This window comes from Primulina tabacum, chromosome 2 (genome assembly GCF_025594145.1).
Source record: "Primulina tabacum isolate GXHZ01 chromosome 2, ASM2559414v2, whole genome shotgun sequence".
Lineage (NCBI taxonomy): Eukaryota > Viridiplantae > Streptophyta > Magnoliopsida > Lamiales > Gesneriaceae > Primulina > Primulina tabacum.
Window position 1 is genome coordinate 12,657,032 of NC_134551.1, and position 23,243 is coordinate 12,680,274.

Genomic DNA, 23,243 nt, shown 5'->3' on the forward strand with positions numbered 1-23,243 from the left:
TAGACAAGCAATTTGAAGATAAATAATAATTTTTTTTGACTGTGAGAGGCAATTGATTATGACTCTCTAAAGGAAGCAGAACAAGATATCAAAAGGAATTAATGGTAAATTTTCGGAATTTTTGTACTCTTTTTTTTTTTTTTTTGGTTGAGTACTTGCTCGAAAATCACCAAAGAAAAATAAAAAAAATCAACTTTTCTTCGAGAATCACATATTCATGAAGAGACGAAGAACGATAAACGAAAACAGATCGGGAAACTACGAAGAAATAACAGATCTGAAAATTGAATAACAAGATACTTACTTGAATTCAATGAACCTAAGCTCTGATACCAAATGATGTGAATCTTTGTACAACGAATAGCAAACACGATTAAAGTCGAATCGCGCCCTCAATTCAATAACGAACAAAGAATCGTTGTTGTCTTGATCTTTTGAATCAAGTGTGTGTGTTGTGATTTTCACCTCTAAACACTGAAAAGTCTAGCAACAATAATCACAAAATAAACAACCAAAATTATAACGAACCTTCGAAGAACAAGTCGACGACAATCCGCACAAGCACGATCGACAAACGCCACAAAGTTAAAAACTTTGATAAGTTTGATTTTTGAATAACAAAGCGAAGCTTTGAAAAGTTTGAGAGAAAACTCTAAACTTTGTTAAAATATAAATAATGAATCTGAAAAGTGTTCAAAATTTCGTGCAAATATGTCTACATATTAGAAAAAGATTGCAAATCTAGTTACCAAAATAATCAAAACTCTAACTAGGAAACTAGGATTTTTCCGGAACTGGTTCGCGCTCGGGCGGTAGAATATTACCGCTCGAGCGCCAAGGGCTCTACACTATTCGTGCTCGGGCGGTACAATGTTGCCGCTCGAGCGCCGGGTGTTCTGGAAATCACGTCTTGGACAGTCCATCTGGCGCTCGGGCGGTAGTTTTTTACCGCTCGGGCGCGAAGCATTCTGCCACTTTTCTTCGTTCATCACTTGAATGGTGTTCCTATGCCTTCCGAACTCAATCCCATGCACCACAAACCCTTCAGCACTCTGCTCCTTGCTTGTAAGTCCTTCTTCATTGCTCATAAGTCCGTGCAACGCTTCCTTGAACTTCTTCAATCGTCCCCTGGTGATTGGTCCCTCCGGCAACTCCAAAGGGTCCCATGCTTTCCTTGGCGCCTGACCATCTGTGCTCGCATCAGACTCAAGTTCTATAAATGATTAGAGTTAAAATTTTGACAAAAACTTATATGAGACGGTTTCACAGATCGTATTTTGTGAGACGGATCTGTTATTTGGGTCATCCTTGAAAAATTATTACTTTTTATGCTAAGAGTATTTGTAAGGTCCATGAATTTAATTCGCGTAACCCGAATGCATGCAATCTAGGATTTTATTTAAATTATGTGTTTAATTATTTTTATGCATTTTATGCATAATTATTCCATGATATGATTTATTTCATGAAATTTAAAAGTTCATTCATTAAAGTTGCATTTCTCGCTCGAACGAGGAACGGAGACCGGGGAATTATCAGGAAAATTATTTTATAACATGATTAATTTTTATTAATTAATATTAGACGTTTTAAATGTATTTTTCAAGAAATGGACTTTGTTGGATATTTTTACCCGCCATAGCATATTTTTTCAGCGATACGCAAAATTTATTGAAACGAGAGACTTTTTGAGGATTCAGGTAATATTTTCAAAAACTTACCAAAACGATATATTTTTCGGGTGTGTGTTTGGACTTGATAAGTCTATTTTTGAGCTTATTGGACTCAAAACTCTTTTAATTCCTTTTAATTTGAAGTTAGGGCCCATTAATTCAATTATTACCTATTTATTTAACACCTAATTAACGCCAAACCTAAATATTTTCTCCCCACCAGCCGACAACCCCTCCATTCAGAATATCCCCTCGGTTCAACACCTCCCATAGCTGAAAAGCTTTGGCCACTTCATTTGCTTGCAAGAAAAAATTCACCCGGCGCTTCCCCGGCACTCACTCTTCGATCTTCTCGCATAAAAACTCACCAAGGCATGCCATGTAACCTTGTTTTTGCATCATTCACGTCTTATAATTCTGTGTGTATGCATTTGAATGAAAAACTTTCGATCTAGCCTAGGACACGAAGGATTTTTTGATTTGCATGAGATTATTGCAATTTTCTTGTATTGTTACTCACGGTTTTTTGGTCCTGTGCGAGGGGCTGCTGATATCTAGTCACTAAGGGGCGGTACATGATGTTTTGAAGGAGTTAAAAAGGTAGTGTGGGAGGCTAGACGTTGTAGGGTGGAGATCGAGATGCGTTGTCCCTAATATGGCTCGGTATTGAGGAGATCACCGGCGGTTCGAGGATTGATCCAAGGCCTAGACCACATCATGTAGGGTCTGAGTCATGGCTAAGGAGGGTTCGCACACTGCTGGAGCCACCTTTGAAGCCGATCGATCTTGAGAGGGGAGAAGAGATCGCGGGTTGGGTTGTCTCAGGATATTTGTTCGGGGACGAGCTGCGGCTTGCACGGGGGTGCAGCCGTGGGTTCGAAGGGTTCAGAGGGGTGCTAGGGTGGTCCAAGAGGGGTGGGTCAGTAGCTGGATTCATCTTTTGTAAGCTAGCATCGATTATTCGTAGGAGGCCGCACTAGGGATCGAGTTTGGGGAAGAGTTGACGTCCAGCAACATTTAGGTCCATTCAGAAATGTTAAGAGGCTTAGTATTGATGGTTTTAAGGCCTTTTAAGTGTTTATAAGCTGTGGTAAAAAGGTTGGGAAAGTTTGGTTAAGTTTCGGGTCTATTCGGGTTAAAACAGTGACTCCGGTCTAAGTTTTAAAACGAATCGATTACGTTTTGAAAAGGGCTCATGTTTAAGTCTAGGAATGCTTAAAAATATGTTTTGGGATGTTTTAAGGAGTTTGGTAAGCTTCGGGTCAAAATTTAGAGTTCCAGGGGTAAAACGGTAATTTTGGGTTTCTAGGGGCAAAATGATCATTTTGCACCCGGGGTGAAATTTTGGTCATGGAAGCGCCTTGAGAACATTTTTATCATGTTTTAAATGTTTACGCATCATGGTTATGATTTTTATGAAATTATGATAAATATTGTGCATGCTTGATTTTAAGGAAAAATATACGTATATGAACATTTTCATACGTTGATGATTTTAAGATTGTTATTCTTTTATGTTTACGTATGATGTTGGATGAGTTTGATTATTTTAATTTGCATTATTTTATTGTCAAATAATTACGATTATTTTTAAATGCTATTTCGAAATTGTGAGCTTTAAAAAAAAACTTTTAAAATGAGTAGACGTTACAGCTGGTATCAGAGCAAGGGTCCTGTATAGGGTTTTGCCACCGTCAGCGTCTGCCGCTCAGTCTTCAAGCCTCAAGTCTGTAAGCTTTTATGTTTTAAATGTTTTAAATGATTTATTGTTATCATCTGCATGTCTACATGATTTACGCTTTACGGTGATTTATTGTACATTTTTAACTGCTTTTATGATTTAAAGATTTATTGTTTTAAAAACTAGATAATTGAATAATGGGTTACATTTATAAATTGGACTGCATTCAGATATGGCTCCCAGACGTGATCCCAGTACAGATAGGCAGTATGAGATTCCTGGAGGAGGCAGAGGACCTCCACCACCACCGCCAGGGGACCTAGCTACCCGAGCACTTGAGGGGATATGGAGGCTCATGGAGCACGCCCAGTTAGGCCAGCAAGCACCCCGTCTGCAGATATATGTGTATGAGCAGTTCCATCAGCTTAACCCGAGGGAGTTCGGTGGGTACCACCGACCCATTCGTGGCATGGTATGGATTAGGTCTCTCGAGTTACATTTTAAGTACCTACAGATGAGGGATGGCGACCGGGCCAGGTGCGTCATTTATATGCTGAGGGATGATGCCTCCCTTTGGTGGGAGGGAGCTGCACATGCAATGAATGTGGCTACTCTCACTTGGGCCAGATTTAGGGAGATGTTCTTCGGGAAGTATTTCCCAGCTGAGGCATTTCCTAGATGGACTAAGACCCATCCTTTCCCGGGACGTCATGCTGATGAGGCCTGCGAGTTATGATGAGGGCATCGCTTGCGCCTTTCAGGCGGAGCAGGCTCTGCAGGATATAGACCATGAGACGCACAGGAAGCGGCATCAGACTCAGTCCAGTTACCAGCCGCAGAAAAAGCAGTTCACTGGGCCGCCGAGGCAGCAGAAGCCTCAAGGTCAGTTTAGGAGACCACAGCAGCAGCAGCAGCAGAGACCTCCTCAGGCGCCAGGGGCGCCTAAGCCAGATGACAGACAGCCATGCCCATAGTGCAGCATGTTCCATTTCGGCAAGTGCATGTGGGGGACCTTTATGTGCTTCTTTTGTGGTCAGGATGGCCATAAAGCAGGGGATTGCCCCAGGAACCAGGGCCCCACTACTGGCCGAGCTTATGTGATGCATGCTGAGGAGGCCGAAGCAGAGCCAGACTCGACACTGGTTACTGATAACCCTTTTGTTTAAGATTTTAATTGTCTCATAATTGCATGGATTTTGTGCTTGCTTGAGGATTAAATTTCAGGATTTATAAAATAGAAGGGATTAGGATGAATGCTCTACCTATTTGGCACTAAGAATGTAATGGTTTGATTTGAGAAATTTTAGGGACCTGATTGTAATAACCAATAATTTAAAGACCTAATTTCTAAAATCGAGAAATTTATGATTTTAATTCGAAAAGGAGAAAAGTTCATATTGTACTTTTCGCAAAGTTGAAGGGCACAAAGTGCAATTTTCGAAACTTTAATGAGCTAATTTGCAATTTTCGATTTTTCTAAGGATTTATTTCGAATTTGGGAACGACATTTGGGTTAATTCAGTAATTTTTGAGGATTTTGGGTTAATTGCAAATAAGAAATTCCTTAAGTTCAACACTATTAGATTTGATGGTATGTTTTGTCGCAGAGATGATATATATTGCTGGTGTAGTCACACATGCACTGCTAGATTCAGGGTCTACGCATTCGTTTATATCTGAATCCTTCGTCAAGAGACTAGGAATCATACCAGTAGTGATGGATTCAGGGTTCAGATTATCGATCCCATCTGGGGATCAGATGTTCACTTCTCAGATAGTGAAGAGATTGGAGCTGCGGTTACAGAAGTATACGCTGCACGCAGATTTGATAGTGCTACCATTACCAGAGTTCGACATCATCTTGGGTATGGACTGTCTATCTTCTCATGGTGCAGTCATAGATTTTCGACAGAGGTTAGCGTCAGTCAGACCGCCCTATGGGAAGCCATTTGTTTTGAGGCAGCTAGGCATCAGTAGATGTCGCACGTCATTTCCTGCTTGTGTGTGAGGAAGCTTTTGATGAGAGGCTACCAGACTTTTTTTGCCAGCATAGTGTTAGCGTCTAAGCCAGTCGAGCAGAGGTTAGAGGAAGTTGACGTGGTCAAGGAGTTCTCCAGTTTTTTCCCTGACGATGTTTCAGGCATCCCACCAGACAGAGAGGTGAACTTTTCGATTGAGGTTATGCCACAGTGCCGATATCTAAAGCACCCTACCGATTAGTGCCTGTAGAGATGAAGGAGCTCAAAGATCAGATTCAGGATCTGTTATATAAGGGTTTCATTCGCCCTATTTTTCTCTTTGGGGTGCACCAATTATTTTTGTCAAGAACAAGGATGGCATCATGCGACTGTGTATTGATTACAGAGAGCTGAACAGAGTCACAGTCAAGAACAAGTATCCGTTGCCGAGGATCGAGGACTTGTTTGATCAGCTTCAGGGAGCATCTGTGTTCTCAAAGATCGACCTTCGATCTGGATACCACCATCTGAAAGTGATGGAGACTGACGTGCATAAGACAGCCTTCCAGACACATGACGGGCACTATGAGTTTATGGTGATGCCCTTCGGCCTGACGAACGCGCCAGCGATCTTCATGGATCTCATCAATCGCGTGTTCCAGCCATACTTGGATCAGTTCGTCATAGTTTTCATTGACGATATCCTAATCTATTCGAAGAGCATGGAGGAGCACAGTCAGCACCTGAGGACAGTACTGCAGACTCTACAGGACAGATGGTTGTATGCCAAGTTCAGTAAGTGTGAGTTCAGGCTTGAAAGAGTGGCATTCTTGGGCCACATTGTATCTCATGAGGGCATAGAGGTCGACTTCAGCAAAGTAGAGGAAGTCAGAGTTTGGCTGGTTCCTAAGAGTGTGACAGAGATCCGTAGTTTCTTGGGTAAATTTTTGGTAAATTTTTAAGTGTTAGAGATTATGAATATTGTTAGCATAGTCAGATTGTAAGTTTTTTTTTAGATTTATTAAAATATTAAAAGTAATTTTCTTTATTTTACTGAATAACTTAGCGACGGACATCATGAAAAATCGTCGCTAATTTCTAAAATTAGCGACAGACTTTATGGAAAGTCGTCGCGAATTTTAGCGACGGTATGTTAAACCGTCGCTAATTAGCGCGGTTTGTTATGATATCCGTCGCTAAGTTTAGCGACGGTTATCAAGCGACGGTTTTTGATAAACCATCGCAAATAATAGAAACGACAATGGATAAAATCCGTTGTGGTTGAACGCACTTTCAACAACACCATCAGTTACAACAGTTGTAAATTACCTACGACAACGGATCTGTTGTCGTTTGCCGTTTTTGTTGTAGTGCACACACATAAATATATACATATATATGTATACACATATATGTAAAATTAAATAACTATTATTTAATTTTTAATGAAACGTCTGCTTATTCGTTTTCTTAAAAAGTACTATAAATTTTTTTTTTAAAACCTCACTTAGCATCGGCCGAATTGCATACACAAGCATAAAATATTTTTGACATCATTTTAAAATAAATCAACAACTAACATTTGAAAAGTATAGCCCATACTATAATCTCTAAAAACCACTCATAAATAAAACGTCGTAAAAATATTCTTAACATTACTTAAAATCATAAATCATAACTAGTGCGGAAAACTAGCGTCGGTCCTCGGGTTATGTGCACCTTCAGTCCAGAAAAGCCAACCATCAAGACCTCCATTCACATTATTATCATAATAACCTGCATCAATCACACCTAGTGAGTCTAAAGACTCAACACATCATATTCTTGATAACAAATAATACATAATACAGTTAACATATAACAGTGAAAAATACTTATACTTAAAATATCATTTTCATGAAGATGCATAAACTTAAAACATAACATTTTCGTAAACATTTTCATGATGCATAAAACTTTAAATAAAAACGTTTTCATAATCTTATGCATAAACATTTTCATACACATTATCATATAAACATATTCATATTCATATCCATATTCGTATCTATATTCATATTCATATTCATATCATCATATTCATATTCATATTCATATTCATATTCATGTTTGGTTTTGTTGAATTCAGATCGTTGATTGTGACTTTCGTGTTCATATATGTGTTGGGCGATGGATCCATCTACATGTAACCACAGTACTGGGCGACGGGAGACACCAGCAACACTCTCACCGGTCAACTGGGCTCTGGCCTTACGTATTAACATATCATTATATACATATACATATCTGTATCCAAGGAAACACGATCGTCGGACTCCCACTGGGAGCATAACCCTCACGAAATTTTCAACATAACATCGTATTAGTCACAATTCCTTCACGTCCTTCAACATATTATCATCACTTAATAAAAATCATACATATACGTATCGTTTTTATTTTGAAACCAAGCATGCAACATATCTTTTAAATGTCCAATTTAACTTAATAATTTATGAACATTTGAAAATCATGATTTCAACATATAAAAATTCATAAACATGTGAAATAATCATATTAGCATATAAAACATCAAATAAAGCACTGCCATGACGTTTACTAATTTCTAGGTGTAAAATGACCGTTTTACCCCTGGACGTAAAATTTCACGTTTTTGACATTTTCTTAATTTAATTGACTCTAACATGTCCCAAATAATTATTTAAGCCTAAAAGAATTTCTCATATTTTTATTTAGCTTAAATCGAGGGCTTTTAATCTTTAAATATAACATATTAATGCATTTTAATCACGAATTAAATCAAACCTTAATATAAAATTCCCAAATTAAAAAATTAGGCTTTTAATAATTATTTAAGCTTAAATATAAGTTTTCATAATTTTATAAAGCCTAAAACTGGGCGTTTCAATTAACTCGTTAATTAGCATTTCGTGCGGCGATTAAATGCCGAATAAATCCAAAACTCGTTATTTTGATCCCAAATTTTAAACATGACCTTTTTATGATTTATTATACCCTTCCAAGTCATGAGCCACACCCGTGGACCCATGGATCTATTTTAGTCTAATTAAATTCGAAATTGACACCTACCTTATCGAACACTCTGAGCCATCTCCAAATTTACTCGAGCCACGCCCGAGCCACCTTGAGCCAAAACCTAGCCAACCCATCTAGGCACCCTCCTGACAAAGCCCAACCCGAGGAACCAGCCCCCAAGTCGCTCAAACTCTCCTGAACCGAAGCATAAATTCTGTGCGCTGTAGTGTGTGTGTGACTCTTGCAAATATAGGACTCCTAACCCAACTAGAACTCCCCCAGCCAAGCCACCACCGAGCCCACCTAACCAAAACCTTCCCTGGACCATGCCCAGACCAAGCCCAGACAAACCCAAGCCACCAGAACCCACGCATCCAGCAGTGAAACATGACAGCAACATCACGCGCAGCACTTGCTGCCTTGCCTACCTCACGTCTTCTTGAACCAGCAGCCAACCAAGCCGCCACAGCCCCTGCCTACGCCCTTAAGCACTCTCATAGGACCCTAACCACTTGACCTAACCAAGCCCAGAGCCCCCAGGCCGAGCCCTCTCTTCCCTGCACAAGCTGCCAACCTGAGCCCCTTTGCTGTAACTCTCGGGTGGGAGTCCTAGCTTGCTAGGACTCCTCCCCAGCCCCTGGTCTCGAGTCCTAGCATGGCTAGGACTCTTCCCTTGACCCCTCATGGACCCTATCCAAGACCTGGTCCCAACCGAACCCAATTCCAGTAGCAAGACCCTTACAACCGAGCCCAATTCCTCCATAACATAAGATGGTGCCAGCTTGTTTTCTATCATGAGTTCAGCATTTTGTGTGTGTTATTAGGACCCTAAAACTTGTGAAAAACGTCCTTGATCGATACCCTAGTCATGGCAGCCCCTTAACACATATTAAACAAATTTTTTGGATGAAAACACAAACCTTAAAAATCACTTATGATGAAAATCCGAAAAAAATACATGATGCAACTTTTTTTTCATGCGAAACACAATTAAATAAATACTATGGTGTGATGGATGAGTGAAAGGAGAATTATGGCGTGCATTTGCGTTTTTAACGCCCGATTTTTCTTTGACGATTTGCGAAGAACGGAGCAAGAACCGTGGCTTGAAATCTCCTTGAAGCTTCCACCGAAATTTCTTCAAAATATGGTGTTGTGTAATATATTATATATACTAATTAAATACCAACAAGGCTTTAGGCCTATTAAGCCAACAATTTAGGCCCATTAGTCTTGATTAGGATTTAATTAGAATATTAAAATAGTTTTGGTAAAAATAGTTTGTGAATTAAATAGCCGGATTGCCAAAAAGTTCGTATTTTTGTTAAAAATCCAACACCGATAAAAATTACGTCCCGGCATATAAAATCACCTCAAAACTCCATATTTTTAAAAATAAGAAAAAGCATCACCCATATTTTAAATAATAAAAAACAATTAACCAATAAAAAATATTTTCTATTTTTCAGCCACCGATCTCCGTTCCTCGATCGCAACTCGAATAACATTTAAAAATACATTTGAATGCAACCATGTAGAAAATATATTTTAAACACACAAATATACACAACATAATTAATCCATGCAATTAAAACATTTAATTAAAATACATGAGAATTTAATAATTGCATGCATGTGGTTCGCGTGGATCATCGAATTTTCGGGGCGTTACAATCTTCCCCCCTTAAATTGAATTTCGTCCTCGAAATTCGCTTGTCCTTGATAACCCAAAGTTTAGACTTAGTTCTAGTATCCCAAAAATCCACGCTTCCGCTGCGCTACTCTGATCAAACTTAAGTTTTAGAATGCCCTTACGTCTCCTTGATCCCAATTAATTTTACCTTCTAAATCCTTATTTTCAAATCGCAACTTAAAAAGACCCAAATGACTTAGCTCTATGCTATTATAACCTCGAATTTCAGCTTTTCTTACAATTCTCAATATTAAAATATGGATGACCATACTTATCGTATATTACTTTCCTTATTCTATACCCAAAATTTTCATCAACTTATCATATTTCAACCTTAAAATCCAAAACACATCCGCTAACGCTTAGATTTTTTAAGCTTAGTATTGATTCATCCTTAAAAACCACGATCAACATTCCTTATAACATTATAACCCAAGATATCCCAAGGTTCCAAATATTCTTAAAAGCCTAAATCCTCAAAATTCTTATCATTTAAACCATTTAGTTATCGCTTATTGCTAAACTAGTCCCCAAATTCCTTAATAATTGCAAAATAAATTCTTAATTTCCTCAAAATTTATCCTAATTGGTCCTTAATTTTGAAAAAAATCCTACGATTAATCCATAAGTTCTTGGTATTTTTAATTTCCTTCTACAGTTTCCATATCGTAAATTTTGATAATTTAAACATATTTACCCAAAATCAATTCATATAACCAATTTTACCTTTAATCAAAACTTAAAATCCCAATTTATACATTTTCTTATTCCCAAAGTCGTTGCAAATCCTCGAATCATTATTTCTTATGAGTAATTCCCAAAAATTAATTCAACTAGTAACCACGAATCATAAATATTATCTTAGAAAATCTACACGTCCCAAAACATTCATAATATTCACGATTAACTTATAGCCCAAAAAGTAGAACGTCACTACTAAAACACAAAAATCAACATAGTCCAATTTCACCACGAAGCCAACATGCGTTGAAATCGAATAATTTCTTATTTTATGTCGTATCACGTATAAAAATCATGAAGCGTATAAATCATAAATTATCATAAAGCTATTAAACATGTGACGTGAACATATAAGCCATGTACTTATGCAGGTAACATCATAAAATCACATAAAGCATGTAAACTTACAAATTGAGGCTTGACGACTGAGCTTCCTGGCACTGATGGTGGCATAACCCTTTACAGAACCATTGCTCTGATACCAACTGAAACGTCTGCTTATTCGTTTTCTTAAAAACTACTAGAAATTTTTTTTTAAACCTCACTTAGCATCGGCCGAATTGCATACACAAGCATAAAATATTTTTGACATCATTTTAAAATAAATCAACAACTAACATTTGAAAAGTATAGCTCATACTATAACCTTTCAAAACCACTCATAAATAAAACGTCGTAAAAATATTCTTAACATTACTTAAAATCATAAATCATAACTAGTGCGAAAAACTAGCGTCGGTCCTCGGGTTATGTGCACCTTCAGTCCAACAAAGTCAACCATCAAGACCTTCATTCACATTATTATCATAATAACATGCATCAATCACACCTAGTGACTCTAAAGACTCAACACATCATATTCTTGTTAACAAATAATACATAATACAGTTAACATATAACAGTGACAAATACTTATACTTAAAATATCGTTTTCATGAAGATGCATAAACTTAAAACATAACATTTTCGTAAACATTTTCATGATGCATAAAACTTAAAATAAAAACGTTTTCATAATCTTATGCATAAACATTTTCATACACATTATCATATAAACATATCCATATTCATATTCATATTCGTATCCATATTCATATTCATATTCATATCATCATATTCATATTCATGTTCGTGTTTGTTGAATTCAGATCGTTGATTGTGACTTTCGTGTTCATATACATGTTGGGCGATGGATCCATCTACATGTAACCACAATATTGGGCGGTGGGGGATACCAGCAACACTCTCACCGGTCAACTGGGCCATGGTCTTACGTATTAACATATCATCATATACATATACATATCTGTATCCAAGGAAACACGATCGTCGGGCTCCCACTGGGACCATAACCCTCACAAAATTTTCAACATATCATCGTATTAGTCACAATCCTTTCACGTCCTTCAACATATTATCATCACTTAATAAAAATCATACATATACGTATCGTTTTTATTTTGAAACCAAGCATGCAACATATCTTTTAAATGTCCAATTTAACTTAATAATTTATGAACATTTGAAAATCATGATTTCAACATATAAAAATTCATAAACATGTGAAATAATCATATTAGCATACAAAACAGCAAAAAAGCACTGCCATGACGTTTACTAATTTCTAGGTGTAAAATGACCGTTTTACCCCTGGACGTAAAATTTCACGTTTTTGACATTTTCTTAATTTAATTGACTCTATCATATCCCAAATAATTATTTAAGCCTACAATAATTTTCTCATATTTTTATTTAGCATAAATCAAGGGCTTTTAAATTAATCTTTAAATATAACATATTAATGCATTTTAATCCCTAATTAAACCAAACCTTAATATAAAATTCTCAAATTAAAAACTTAGGCTTTTAATAATTATTTACGCTTAAATATAAGTTTTCATAATTTTATAAAGCTTAAAACTAGGCGTTTCAATTAACCTGTTAATTAGCGTTTCGTGCGGCGATTAAATCTCGAATAAATCCAAAACTCGTTTTTTGATCCCAAATTTTAAACATAACCTTTTTATGATTTATTATACCCTTCCAAGTCATGAGCCACACCCGTGGACCCATGGATCTATTTTAGTCTAATTAAATTCGAAATTGACACCTTATCGAACACTCCGAGCCATCTCCAAATTTACTCGAGCCACGCCCGAGCCACCTTGAGCCAAAACCTAGCCAACCAATCTAGGCACCCTCCTGACCAAGCCCAACCCGAGGAACCAGCCCCCAAGTCGCTCAAACTCTCCTGAATCGAAGCATAAATTCTGTGCGCTGTAGTGTGTGTGTGACTCTTGCAAATCTAGGAATCCTAACCCAACTAGAACTCTCCCAGCCTAGCCACCACCGAGCCCACCTATCCATAACCTTCCCTGGACCATGCCCATACCAAGCCCAGACAAACCCAAGCCACCAGAACCCACGCATGCAGCACTGAAACATGACAGCAACATCACGCGCAGCACTTGCTGCCATGTCTACCTCATGTCTTCTTGAACCATCAGCCAACCAAGCCGCCACAGCCCCTGCCCACGCCCTTAAGAACTCTCCTAGGACCCCTACCACTTGACCTAACCAAGCCTAGAGCCCCCAGGCCGAGCCCTCTCTTCCCTGCACAAGCTGCCAACCTGCGCCCAATTGCTGTAACTCTCGGGTGGGAGTCCTAGCTTGCTAGGACTCCTCCCCAGCCCCTGGTCTCGAGTCCTAGCATGGCTAGGACTCTTCCCTTGACCCCTCATGGACCCTATCCAAGACCTGGTCACAACCGAACCCAATTCCAGTAGCAAGACGCTTACAACCGAGCCCAACTCCTCCATAACATAAGATGGTGCCAGCTTGTTTTCTATCATGAATTCAGCGTTTTGTGTGTGTTATTAGGACCCTAAAACTTGTGAAAAACGTCCTTGATCGATACCCTAGTCATGGCAGCCCCTTAACACATATAAAACAAGTTTTTTGGATGAAAACACAAACCTTAAAAATCACTTATGATGCAAATCCGAAAACAACACATGATGCAACTTGTTTTTCATGTGAAACACAATTAAATAAATATTATGGTGTGATGGATGAGTGAAAGCAGAATTATGGCGTGCCTTTGCATTTTTAACGCACGATTTTTCGTTGACGATTTGCGAAGAACGGAGCAAGAACCGTGGCTTGAAATCTCCTTGAAGCTTCCACCGAAATTTCTTCAAAATATGGTGCTGTGTGGTGTCGTGCATATGGTGTGAAATTTCAGAATTGTAGGCGTGTAGTTTTGTAGGGTTTTAGGAGACTTAATATATTTTAATTAAAATACAAGAGAATTTAATAATTGCATGCATGTGGTTCGCGTGGACATTCGAATTTTCGGGGGCGTTACATTTAATCAATTAATTAATCAATTCTAGACCCATCTAGAGTATTCAATGAGAATCATGTACATATAGTAGTCATCATTACTAATATTATTAATTAATTAGTAGATTCTAAATTTGCTAAATGAAAAATTATAAACTCATTATAACCCTGATTGACGATTACACAACGCCGATGTACCGAGGGTAAAAATTTTGTTCATGTAATGAAAATTGAAAATTTCGAAGATCAAAATTTTCACCGATCCATTTTTTGCTGCAGCAGTTTTATGAACTCCTTCACCAAAATAGGTAGTTTCACTCTTCTCTCTTAATTAATTGTTAGGCTAACTTCTACAAGTTCCATCATATTGAATGAACTTATAAACTTTTTTTTTAAGAAATCCTTATTATATCTATCAATAAAAACCAGTTGTTGCTGATACCTTCTTCTCAGTTCTTTCTTCCATAACTTGAGCTTGATTCGTTTAATATTTAGTTCATTATGGATCAAATTCAACACCTTGAAATTTGACTATCTCAACAAAAACACAGAATCTGATACTTGTGCGACCCTCAATGGTTCAGGGATACAGCTAGTCGTGGGTTCACGTATCCATGTGATTCAGAATAACATTCATTCTTATTCGGGTTTACCCTAGTTAACCACATTCTTTTCATCAGTTCCTTGATCAAGAATGTCAGAACTCATTTCTGATTGCATCAATCGTATAATGGTAAAAGCGTCTAGTAACATCGCCCTATGATCCCCTAGGTATCATTAATAATTTCTGCAATAACCTTAATTTATGGTTAGCATACATTACGGTTCGTTCAACTCATGTATCCCGATCGAATCTGTAATCATTGGTATACAGAGAGGCGCAAATGAATTCGATAACGATGTGATATATCTTTGAGTAATAATAGTGGCAAAATATATGCAACCGAGTAAAAAGATTCTTACTGTGGTCAGAGATTCCTTACACTATTAACTAATCAGATCACATATGATATCTTCACTCGTAAGCAAATAGTGACTACTTCCCGACTACAATCTATTGGCTCCTACGTATTTCGAAACTACATCTGACCTCGCCACCTTGTGACCCTTTATGGAACAGGTAGACGAATCAAGTGCATGCTAGTATGTAGAGCTTCTACATTGTCCCGAGTCAAAGGAATAATGATATGCAATCATAATCGCGGATTATTCCACTCGACAAGTTATAACCAATTGGACAGTCTGAGGAAAGGTTGTTCAGTACATCATCACATGATCATCCATCTGTATGAATGGACATCTTCATGCTCTTACAAATGAAACATGACGTTTACTAGTATCAACCTCAAGCGACATTTATACTTATTTTAGACGTCCGATTCGACTAGGAACTCTTTTTAGAATATAAAGTATACTTCCTAATGAGTTTCACGATCTTATCTTTTGTTTATTCAAGGACTTTATCAATGAAACTTGAATAGGTATACAGATAAAATTTATTTTATAATATGATAAAATCGTAAAATATTATTAAAATAAATATTGTTTTTATATAAGAATCAATAAAACTCAAGCCGCAAGTTGGTTCAGGTACTTACTCTAACACTTTGTACCCATGGAAACCATTTTTCAAGATCTTGGTGATTTATATGAATTCAGCAGATGTTTATTGTCTAAATAAGTTTTTGCTTTGTATTTCATGAAGTTTTGGTTGGACTGAGTTTATGCATTGAAGTTTCAGTTTAGTCAAGAACACTGCCGATGTTCGTGTCTCATAGTGTGACACCAACTTATATACGAGTATTGGATAGTAAATACTTTAGAATAGTTTACAAAATTATATATAAATGATTCGTCGAGCAAATAATTCCACAAAAAGATCACAAATCATAGTGCAGTTAGCAGACTCCCGTTTGCTTAATTGTTGTGAATCCCAGATGTCAACATTAAACGGGATAGGATTATGTGTTGGAACTTTTCAAGTTCGCAATCTTGATTTTGATGTTAACAAAACTTGTTATTGTGTTTCTAACATATTTACTCAAGTGTGAAGTTATTAAAACAAGAAGCAAGCCGAAACTGAATTCTGCACAAACTGAATTTCTGACAAGTTTCGGTATTTTGAAGATATCTCTCAATTGGATGATCTAAATGACAATCCGCCAACTTGACTGATTAGAAAACTCAATTTGGAAAAATGTAATGCTCTAGATTGTAGGTGGATAAAATGAACTGATGAAGTGTTGTTTGAAGGAAAGACCGCAACCGCGCCTACTTTTCTACCGCTCCCGCAGTTGTAAGGCAGAAAGTTAGAGTTTTGAATACAGCTATACCGCACCCGCATCAAGAAGTATACCGCACCCGCGGTAGGTGGGCAGGAAGTTGGACTGTTGCTACTGGAGGGTGAGCACACCCGCGGTGAAAATAGGACCGCACCCGCGGTCGTCGATTTTGAAAAATTTGAAGGGGATGCCGTGAGCTGACCGCACCCGCGGTCGAGAAGGAGCGCACCCGCGGTGCTCTGTGCGAGAAATCCACCTTGAAGTATTATGTTGACACATGGCATGTGAGGTATATGTGTATCTTTCTCCTGCAATTCTTCATTTCCTGCAGCTGAGAACCGAGAGCAAGCTTATGAATTCCCTCAAGCTTTCTTCATAATAGACTTTGAGTTGTAAATGATTTACATATCCGAATTTCGATCCGAGATAAGATTCTTGTTCCTCTTAACAAGGACTTCAAAAAGGGTATATTTTTATATCTTTCCATCATGTTTTGATATTTATGTGTTGGAAGAATTGTGATGTGAGTTCTATGATATGTGCTTAAGATTCTAGCCATTGTAGAATGCAACCGGATCGAAGAAATGATATCGTATTATGATTATTGTGAATTCCAGCATATGTTGAGTTAAGAATATGCAGATTTTGAGAGTATGATGTGTATATGGTGTTGCTTATTCATTGTGAGAGTTGATTATTGTTGTTGAATTGATCGGTATCGAGAAATTACGCCGTTATGCCGTCAAATGTATCAAGACTGATTATTGATACATACATGTGTTGAATTGAGTTGTGGATTGATATTGTACATTCCAACATTGTTGTTTCAGAGTTGATCTTGACAGATTTGGCATTGAGACTTCGATTACGACAAAGATTGTACGACAAGAAGGTATAATTCATGTGAATTCGGGAAGATACAACTCAAATGAGATTTGATTTGAGTTTCCCAAAATCACATACTTGTTATGTTTGTACTTTATATTGATTTATATATATGTACTGAGATAGGAGAGTCATTGGTAGATACGTCAATTTTCTAAACGTTCGGTGATATCGAAGCATAGGGGAAGATTCACTTCGATTGTAGAATTCGAACAGACAGGACCGAAGTTTAGGAATAAGATGTAACGCCACCCCGATTGGGAGAGTAGGTGGGAGACCTGTTACATCTTATTCACACCGGGATCCCTAGAATTAGATATGAATTGAGTCAAAGATATGAGTTTGAATTACATTGCTTGACTTATTCTGATTATGTTTTATAGTCTATAAGATGTATTGTTGTTGATTACATCCATAATAGTATGTTCATGATTTATATTGTGTATATGCATGTATACATGTTTTATACTGGGATTCGTTCTCACCGGAGTTTCCGGCTGTTGTTGTGTCTGTATGTGTGCATAACGACAGGTGGGACAGGATCTGGGTCGCGATAGAGATGAAAGATCAGATAGCGTGGAGATTACGGGCATAGAAGAAGACTACTAGTGGTTTCTTACTAGACATGTACTACGTGTGGTGTGTAGTTAGTATTGAACACTAGTTTGTATACCTTTGAAATGAAACAAGACATGTATTTATGTTTGTTAAAATAAAAGAGAGAAAGTTATTGTGCTTGATTTATATACATTTGATTTAATGTTAAAAACAAAATTTTGACCCACATTTTCTAGCAAATATCCAATTAATCCCAAAAAGAATTGAGTTAGATCTTGGGTCCCCACAACAGGTGGTATCAGAGCAGTAGGTTCTGTAGACTGAAATAGAAGTGAATGAGCGGGGTAGATCGAGTCGTCTTCCTTACTTTTCTTGTGTTAGCATGATTTATTGCTTTCCCTATTACATATTGTCTCGTTATCTGAGTTGATTTACAGCATGTATTCGCAAAGACTGAATCAGAACCGATTCTGGATCAGAGGTATATGATCAGAGGAGGGCTGAGACATATTGTATAGATTGTGTATTAATCTGTTTGATATTCAGATATGCCGCTTCGACGAGTACCGCAACCAGCAGCAGGTCGGGTACCAGAACAGGGTAGTACATCCAATGATCCGATGGATTTGACTGCTACACCGATGGAAACTTTGCTGAAAAGGTTTCAGTCATTTCGACCACCGACACTGAAGGGCACAGAAAATTCAGTTGAGTGTGAAAGTTGGCTCGATTATATAGAGATGTTATTTGAATCTCTTGACTACCCCGACGAGCGACGAGTGAAATTGGTTGGACATCAACTGCAAGAAGTGGCAAAGAATTGGTGGTTGACTACGAAAAGGGCATTGGAACACCGTGGCACGCAGATTACTTGGAAGGTGTTCAAGACTGAGTTTTATCTGCGATTTTTCCCCGTGTCCTACCGAAAAGACAAAGGTGCTGAATTTGCCAATTTGAGACAGGGACAGCTGAATATTGAGGAGTATGTTTCTAAGTTCTCTGCATTGCTTCGATTTGCTCCTCATGTCGCAGACAATGACGAAGCCGTTGCGGATCAGTTTATCAATGGCCTGAATCCAGAAATCTTTACCTTGGTGAATACCGGTAGGCCCAATAATTTTGCTAAAGCATTGAACCGTGCCAAGGGGGCAGAAGCTGGATTGCTTAGGCAACGAAGCACTTCCTATGTCGCTCCTACTCCGAAACCGCCACAACCTTCAGTTCAACCCCCTCCTAGATTTGAGAGCGGTGGTAGCAGCAGCGGGAGAAAAGATCAACTGAAAGCAAGGGGAAAACAGTTCAAGAGATCAGGAAGCAGTTCGTCGAGCTCCAGTGGGTCACGACAGAGAGGTCCTGGACAGAGTATAGAGTATACAGGTGTGTATTGCAGTTCTTGTGGAGGTAGACATGCCACCGAGCAGTGTCAGGGTGTGATGGGCAGATGTAACATATGTAGGCAGCAGGGACATTTCGCCAAAGTCTGTCCATAGAAAGGTTCGCAGAGATTTCAGGGTGCAGGGTCATCTGCATCAGTAGCTCAGCCTGAGAGGCAAGCTTCGTCTGTCCATTCCTTCCAACCAAACCCTACACAGACCCAGCCCCGAGCCAGAGGTAGCCAAACAGTGAGCCAGCCTCCCAAACAACAGGCTTAGATCTTTGCACTGAAAGAGGAGCAGGCCCAAGATGCACCGGACGATGTGATCGCAGGTAACTGTTTTCTTTGCGGTTATCCTGCCTATGTTTTGATAGATACAGGTGAATCTCATACATTCATATCAGAACATTTTGCATTATTACATTCATTGCCTGTCGAAGCATTAGCTACTGTAGTGTCTATTTCTTCTCCGTTGGAAAGTGGTCTTATATCTGTGACTTCAGTTAGACATTGTATACTACAGTTTGAAGGTCATGAGATTGATTTAGATTGTATTATGCTTGGGATAGCTGATTTTGATTGTATTGTTGGGATTGATATGTTAACCAAGTACCGAGCCACTGTAGACTGTTTCCAGAAGATTGTCAGGTTCAGACCAGAGATGGCTGACGAGTGGAAATTCTACGGTAAGGGTTCCAGATCTCGGATTCCCTTAGTATCTGCTTTGACTATGAGTAGATTGTTGCAGAAAGGAGCAGAGGGGTTCCTTATATATTCAGTAGATTTACTGAAACCGAATCCGTCATTGGCAGATCTGCCAGTGGTACGTGAGTTTACGGATGTATTCCCACACGAGATTCCGGGGTTACCTCCAGCCCGAGAGGTTGATTTCAGCATTGATCTTATACCAGGTACAGTCCCTATATCTCGAGCCCCTATAGAATGGCGCCTATTGAAGTGAAAGAATTGAAAGAACAGCTCGAAGATTTATTAGCCAAGGGTTACATCAGACCGAGTGTATCTCCTTGGGGCGCTCCGGTATTATTTGTTCGAAAGAAAGACGGTTCGATGCGATTGTGTATTGATTATCGACAACTGAATAAGGCAACAATAGAATAAATATCCGTTGCCTCGTATCGACGATTTATTTGATCAGTTGCAGGGATCCTCTCTTTATTCAAAGATTGATTTGAGATCGGGATATCACCAACTGAGAGTCCGAGATGTTGATATACCGAAGACCGCATTCCGAACCAGGTACGGACATTATGAATTCATTGTCATGCCTTTCGGTTTAACAAATGCGCCAGCGGTATTTATGGGACTGATGAATCAGGTTTTTCAGAAATATTTAGATGAGTTTGTTATTGTTTTTATTGATGATATTTTGGTATATTCCAAGAATGAAACTGAGCATGCCGGACATTTAAGAACTGTGCTGCAGACATTGAGAAATGATAAATTATATGCTAAACTATCAAAGTGTGAGTTTTGGTTGAGACAATTTGTCTTTTTGGGTCATATCATATCTGGAGACGGTATTTCTGTGGATCCGAGTAAAGTTGAAGCTGTGATCAGTTGGCCTAGACCGACTTCTGTACCAGAGATACACAGTTTCATGGGTCTAGCAGGATACTACCGACGATTTATCATAGATTTCTCCAGTATCGCGAAACCGATTACCCAGTTGACAAAGAAGAATGCGCCATTTGTGTGGTCTGAAGCTTGTGAGTCTAGCTTCTTGGAGTTGAAGAAACGACTGACTAGTGCTCCAGTGTTGATGATACCTTCAGGTACAGGTGATTTCGTTGTATATTGCGATGCATCTCACAGAGGGTTAGGATGTGTTCTGATGCAGCGAGGACATGTGATCGCATATGCCTCGAGACAGTTGAAGCCACACGAGATTCGTTACCCAATTCATGATCTTGAATTGGCGGCCATCTTATTTGCTCTGAAGATATGGCGACACTACCTCTATGGCGAGAAGTTTGAAATCTACTCTGATCACAAAAGCCAGAAGTATTTGTTTTCTCAGTCAGAGTTAAACATGAGACAGCGTAGATGGCTCGATTTGTTAAAGGACTTTGATTGCGAGATCAAATAATATCCAAGAAATTCGAATGCAGCAGCGGATGCCTCGAGTCGAAAGGTATGTTCCCTATCCTTATCGACGATAGGTGTTTGGAATATGATTGAAGATTGCTGTTTGTCTGGATTAGCGTTTGATACATATAGTAGACCACTACGACTTGCTACGATTCAAGTTGAGCCAGATTTGATTTTGAGAATTAAAGCAGCACAAAGAACTGATCAGAATATTCAAAAGTCGATTCAGATGGTCAGATCAGGACATCAGTCAGAATATCGTCAGTTGGGCAAAACCGGACGTTATCTAGGTCAAACTGATCGTAACTGTCGCACGAAGACAACAATCAGTTGGGTTTGAGCATTTGCAGTATTTTAGTCATATCTCTCAGCTCGGTTATCGAAATGAAGCGATTCAGTATGCGTTGGAAAGATACGACGATGATCTACAAATCATCTTAAGAAGTTGAAGTCGGAATCGAAGCCTAAGATGCTGATAAATGACGATGAAATTACTGGTTCTGCACAAACTGAAATCAGCTAGGCTGATTTCAGCACATCAGCTAGGCTGATTTCAGCACATCAGCTAAAATTGAACTGAACCAGACCAGATGAAGACCAGTTGAACCAGATCAGTTGAACTAAACCAACTGAACTGAACCAGACCAGCTGAAGACCAGTTGAACCAGACCAGCTGAACTGAACCGAACCAGTTGAACTGAACCAGACCAACTGAACTAGCTGACTAAACCGAACCAGCTGCTGACCAACTGAACTGAACTGAACCAGCTGCTGATCAGTTGAACTGAACGACCAGTTGAGTTGACCAGAGTTGACCAGTTGACCAGAGTGGACCAGTCGGGAAAATGCCCAGCAAGACGAATTTGACCGTTGCAATTTCAGAAACAGTACAGAAACTTTTCAAACGGTCATATTTTTGTGTCTAACGTATATATCATTGTTGGGGCTTATAAATACAACATCTTGAAGATCAAACAAGAGCTTTTGAAGTAGATTCAAAGCATGGGCACTTGGCATAAAGAAATCAGCTAGTTGAGAGCACAAGCCCTTGTGTGAGAATATATTTGAGATATACACTGTAAATGATAAATTTCTCACACACAATCACTCACACATATACAGAGATTTTGAGCTGAAAAGTTTAGTTGAGTGAGTCTTGCACAAAGACAATAAACTTGTGTATGTAGTCTTTGCATATGAGACATTAAATAATATGCTGATTGCGAGGTGATGCCTACAATCTTGAGTGCTAGGAGTTCAGTTTAGGCAGTGGGTAAGTCCTAGCTGAATGGGTTTGTACATAGAGTTGTATAAATCAAAGTCTTCTAGTGAATCCTTACCAAGGGGAAGAAGGGGTGACGTAGGAGCATTTGAAGTCTCCGAACATCCATAAACAAATTCGTGTCTATTTGTTTATTTCTTTACTTATCATTTCTATTGTTTTTAAAGATGCATTTTTGAAGCATTTTATGTGTTCTTCCAATACCAAAATATTGCATACCAAGTCTTTGATAAAATACTTCAACCAAAATACTTTTAATCATTCAACTTGCATATATTTTAAATACTTTACAAAATATTTAATCGTTTTCTACGAAGGATTATTTCGAGTGTTTTCCGCTTGGTTTGAATACCAAACTCGATTTAATTCATCGGTGTTCAATATTTCAAGAACCGAGCTATTGTAGCTCAACAATTAACCCCCTAATCGATCATGTCAATTGGTATCAGAGCGGGTGTTCTTGAAAGAAAATTGAAACTGATTTTGATGTTTAAAATTCGAAAATTTCAGATTTTTTACACATATATATGCAAAACTAAATTTTCGTGCAGCTTGCAGCGACCGTAGGAAAAATGACATATCTCCTTGCTCGAGTGTCCAAATGACAAACCGCTTTTTGCTTTGC

At 38.4% G+C, this 23,243-nt stretch overlaps 1 protein-coding gene across 1 annotated transcript; it reads left to right on the forward strand.

The window, feature by feature from the left end:
- The first annotated feature begins 4,963 nt into the window (after nucleotides 1-4,963).
- On the forward strand, nucleotides 4,964-5,574 carry LOC142537520 (uncharacterized). The gene is made up of 2 exons (XM_075643030.1): nucleotides 4,964-5,268; nucleotides 5,364-5,574. Exons 1-2 carry the CDS (start codon nucleotides 4,964-4,966, stop codon nucleotides 5,572-5,574), a joined length of 516 nt encoding a protein of 171 aa, XP_075499145.1.
- The last annotated feature ends 17,669 nt before the right edge of the window (nucleotides 5,575-23,243 follow it).

Coding starts and splice junctions, on each gene's coding strand:
- LOC142537520 (XM_075643030.1), top strand. CDS start 4,964: ATGATATATATTGCTGGTGTAGTCACACATGCACTGCTAGATTCAGGG. Junction 5,269..5,363: donor GTCATAGATTTTCGACAGAG/GTTAGCGTCAGT, acceptor CTTGTGTGTGAG/GAAGCTTTTGATGAGAGGCT.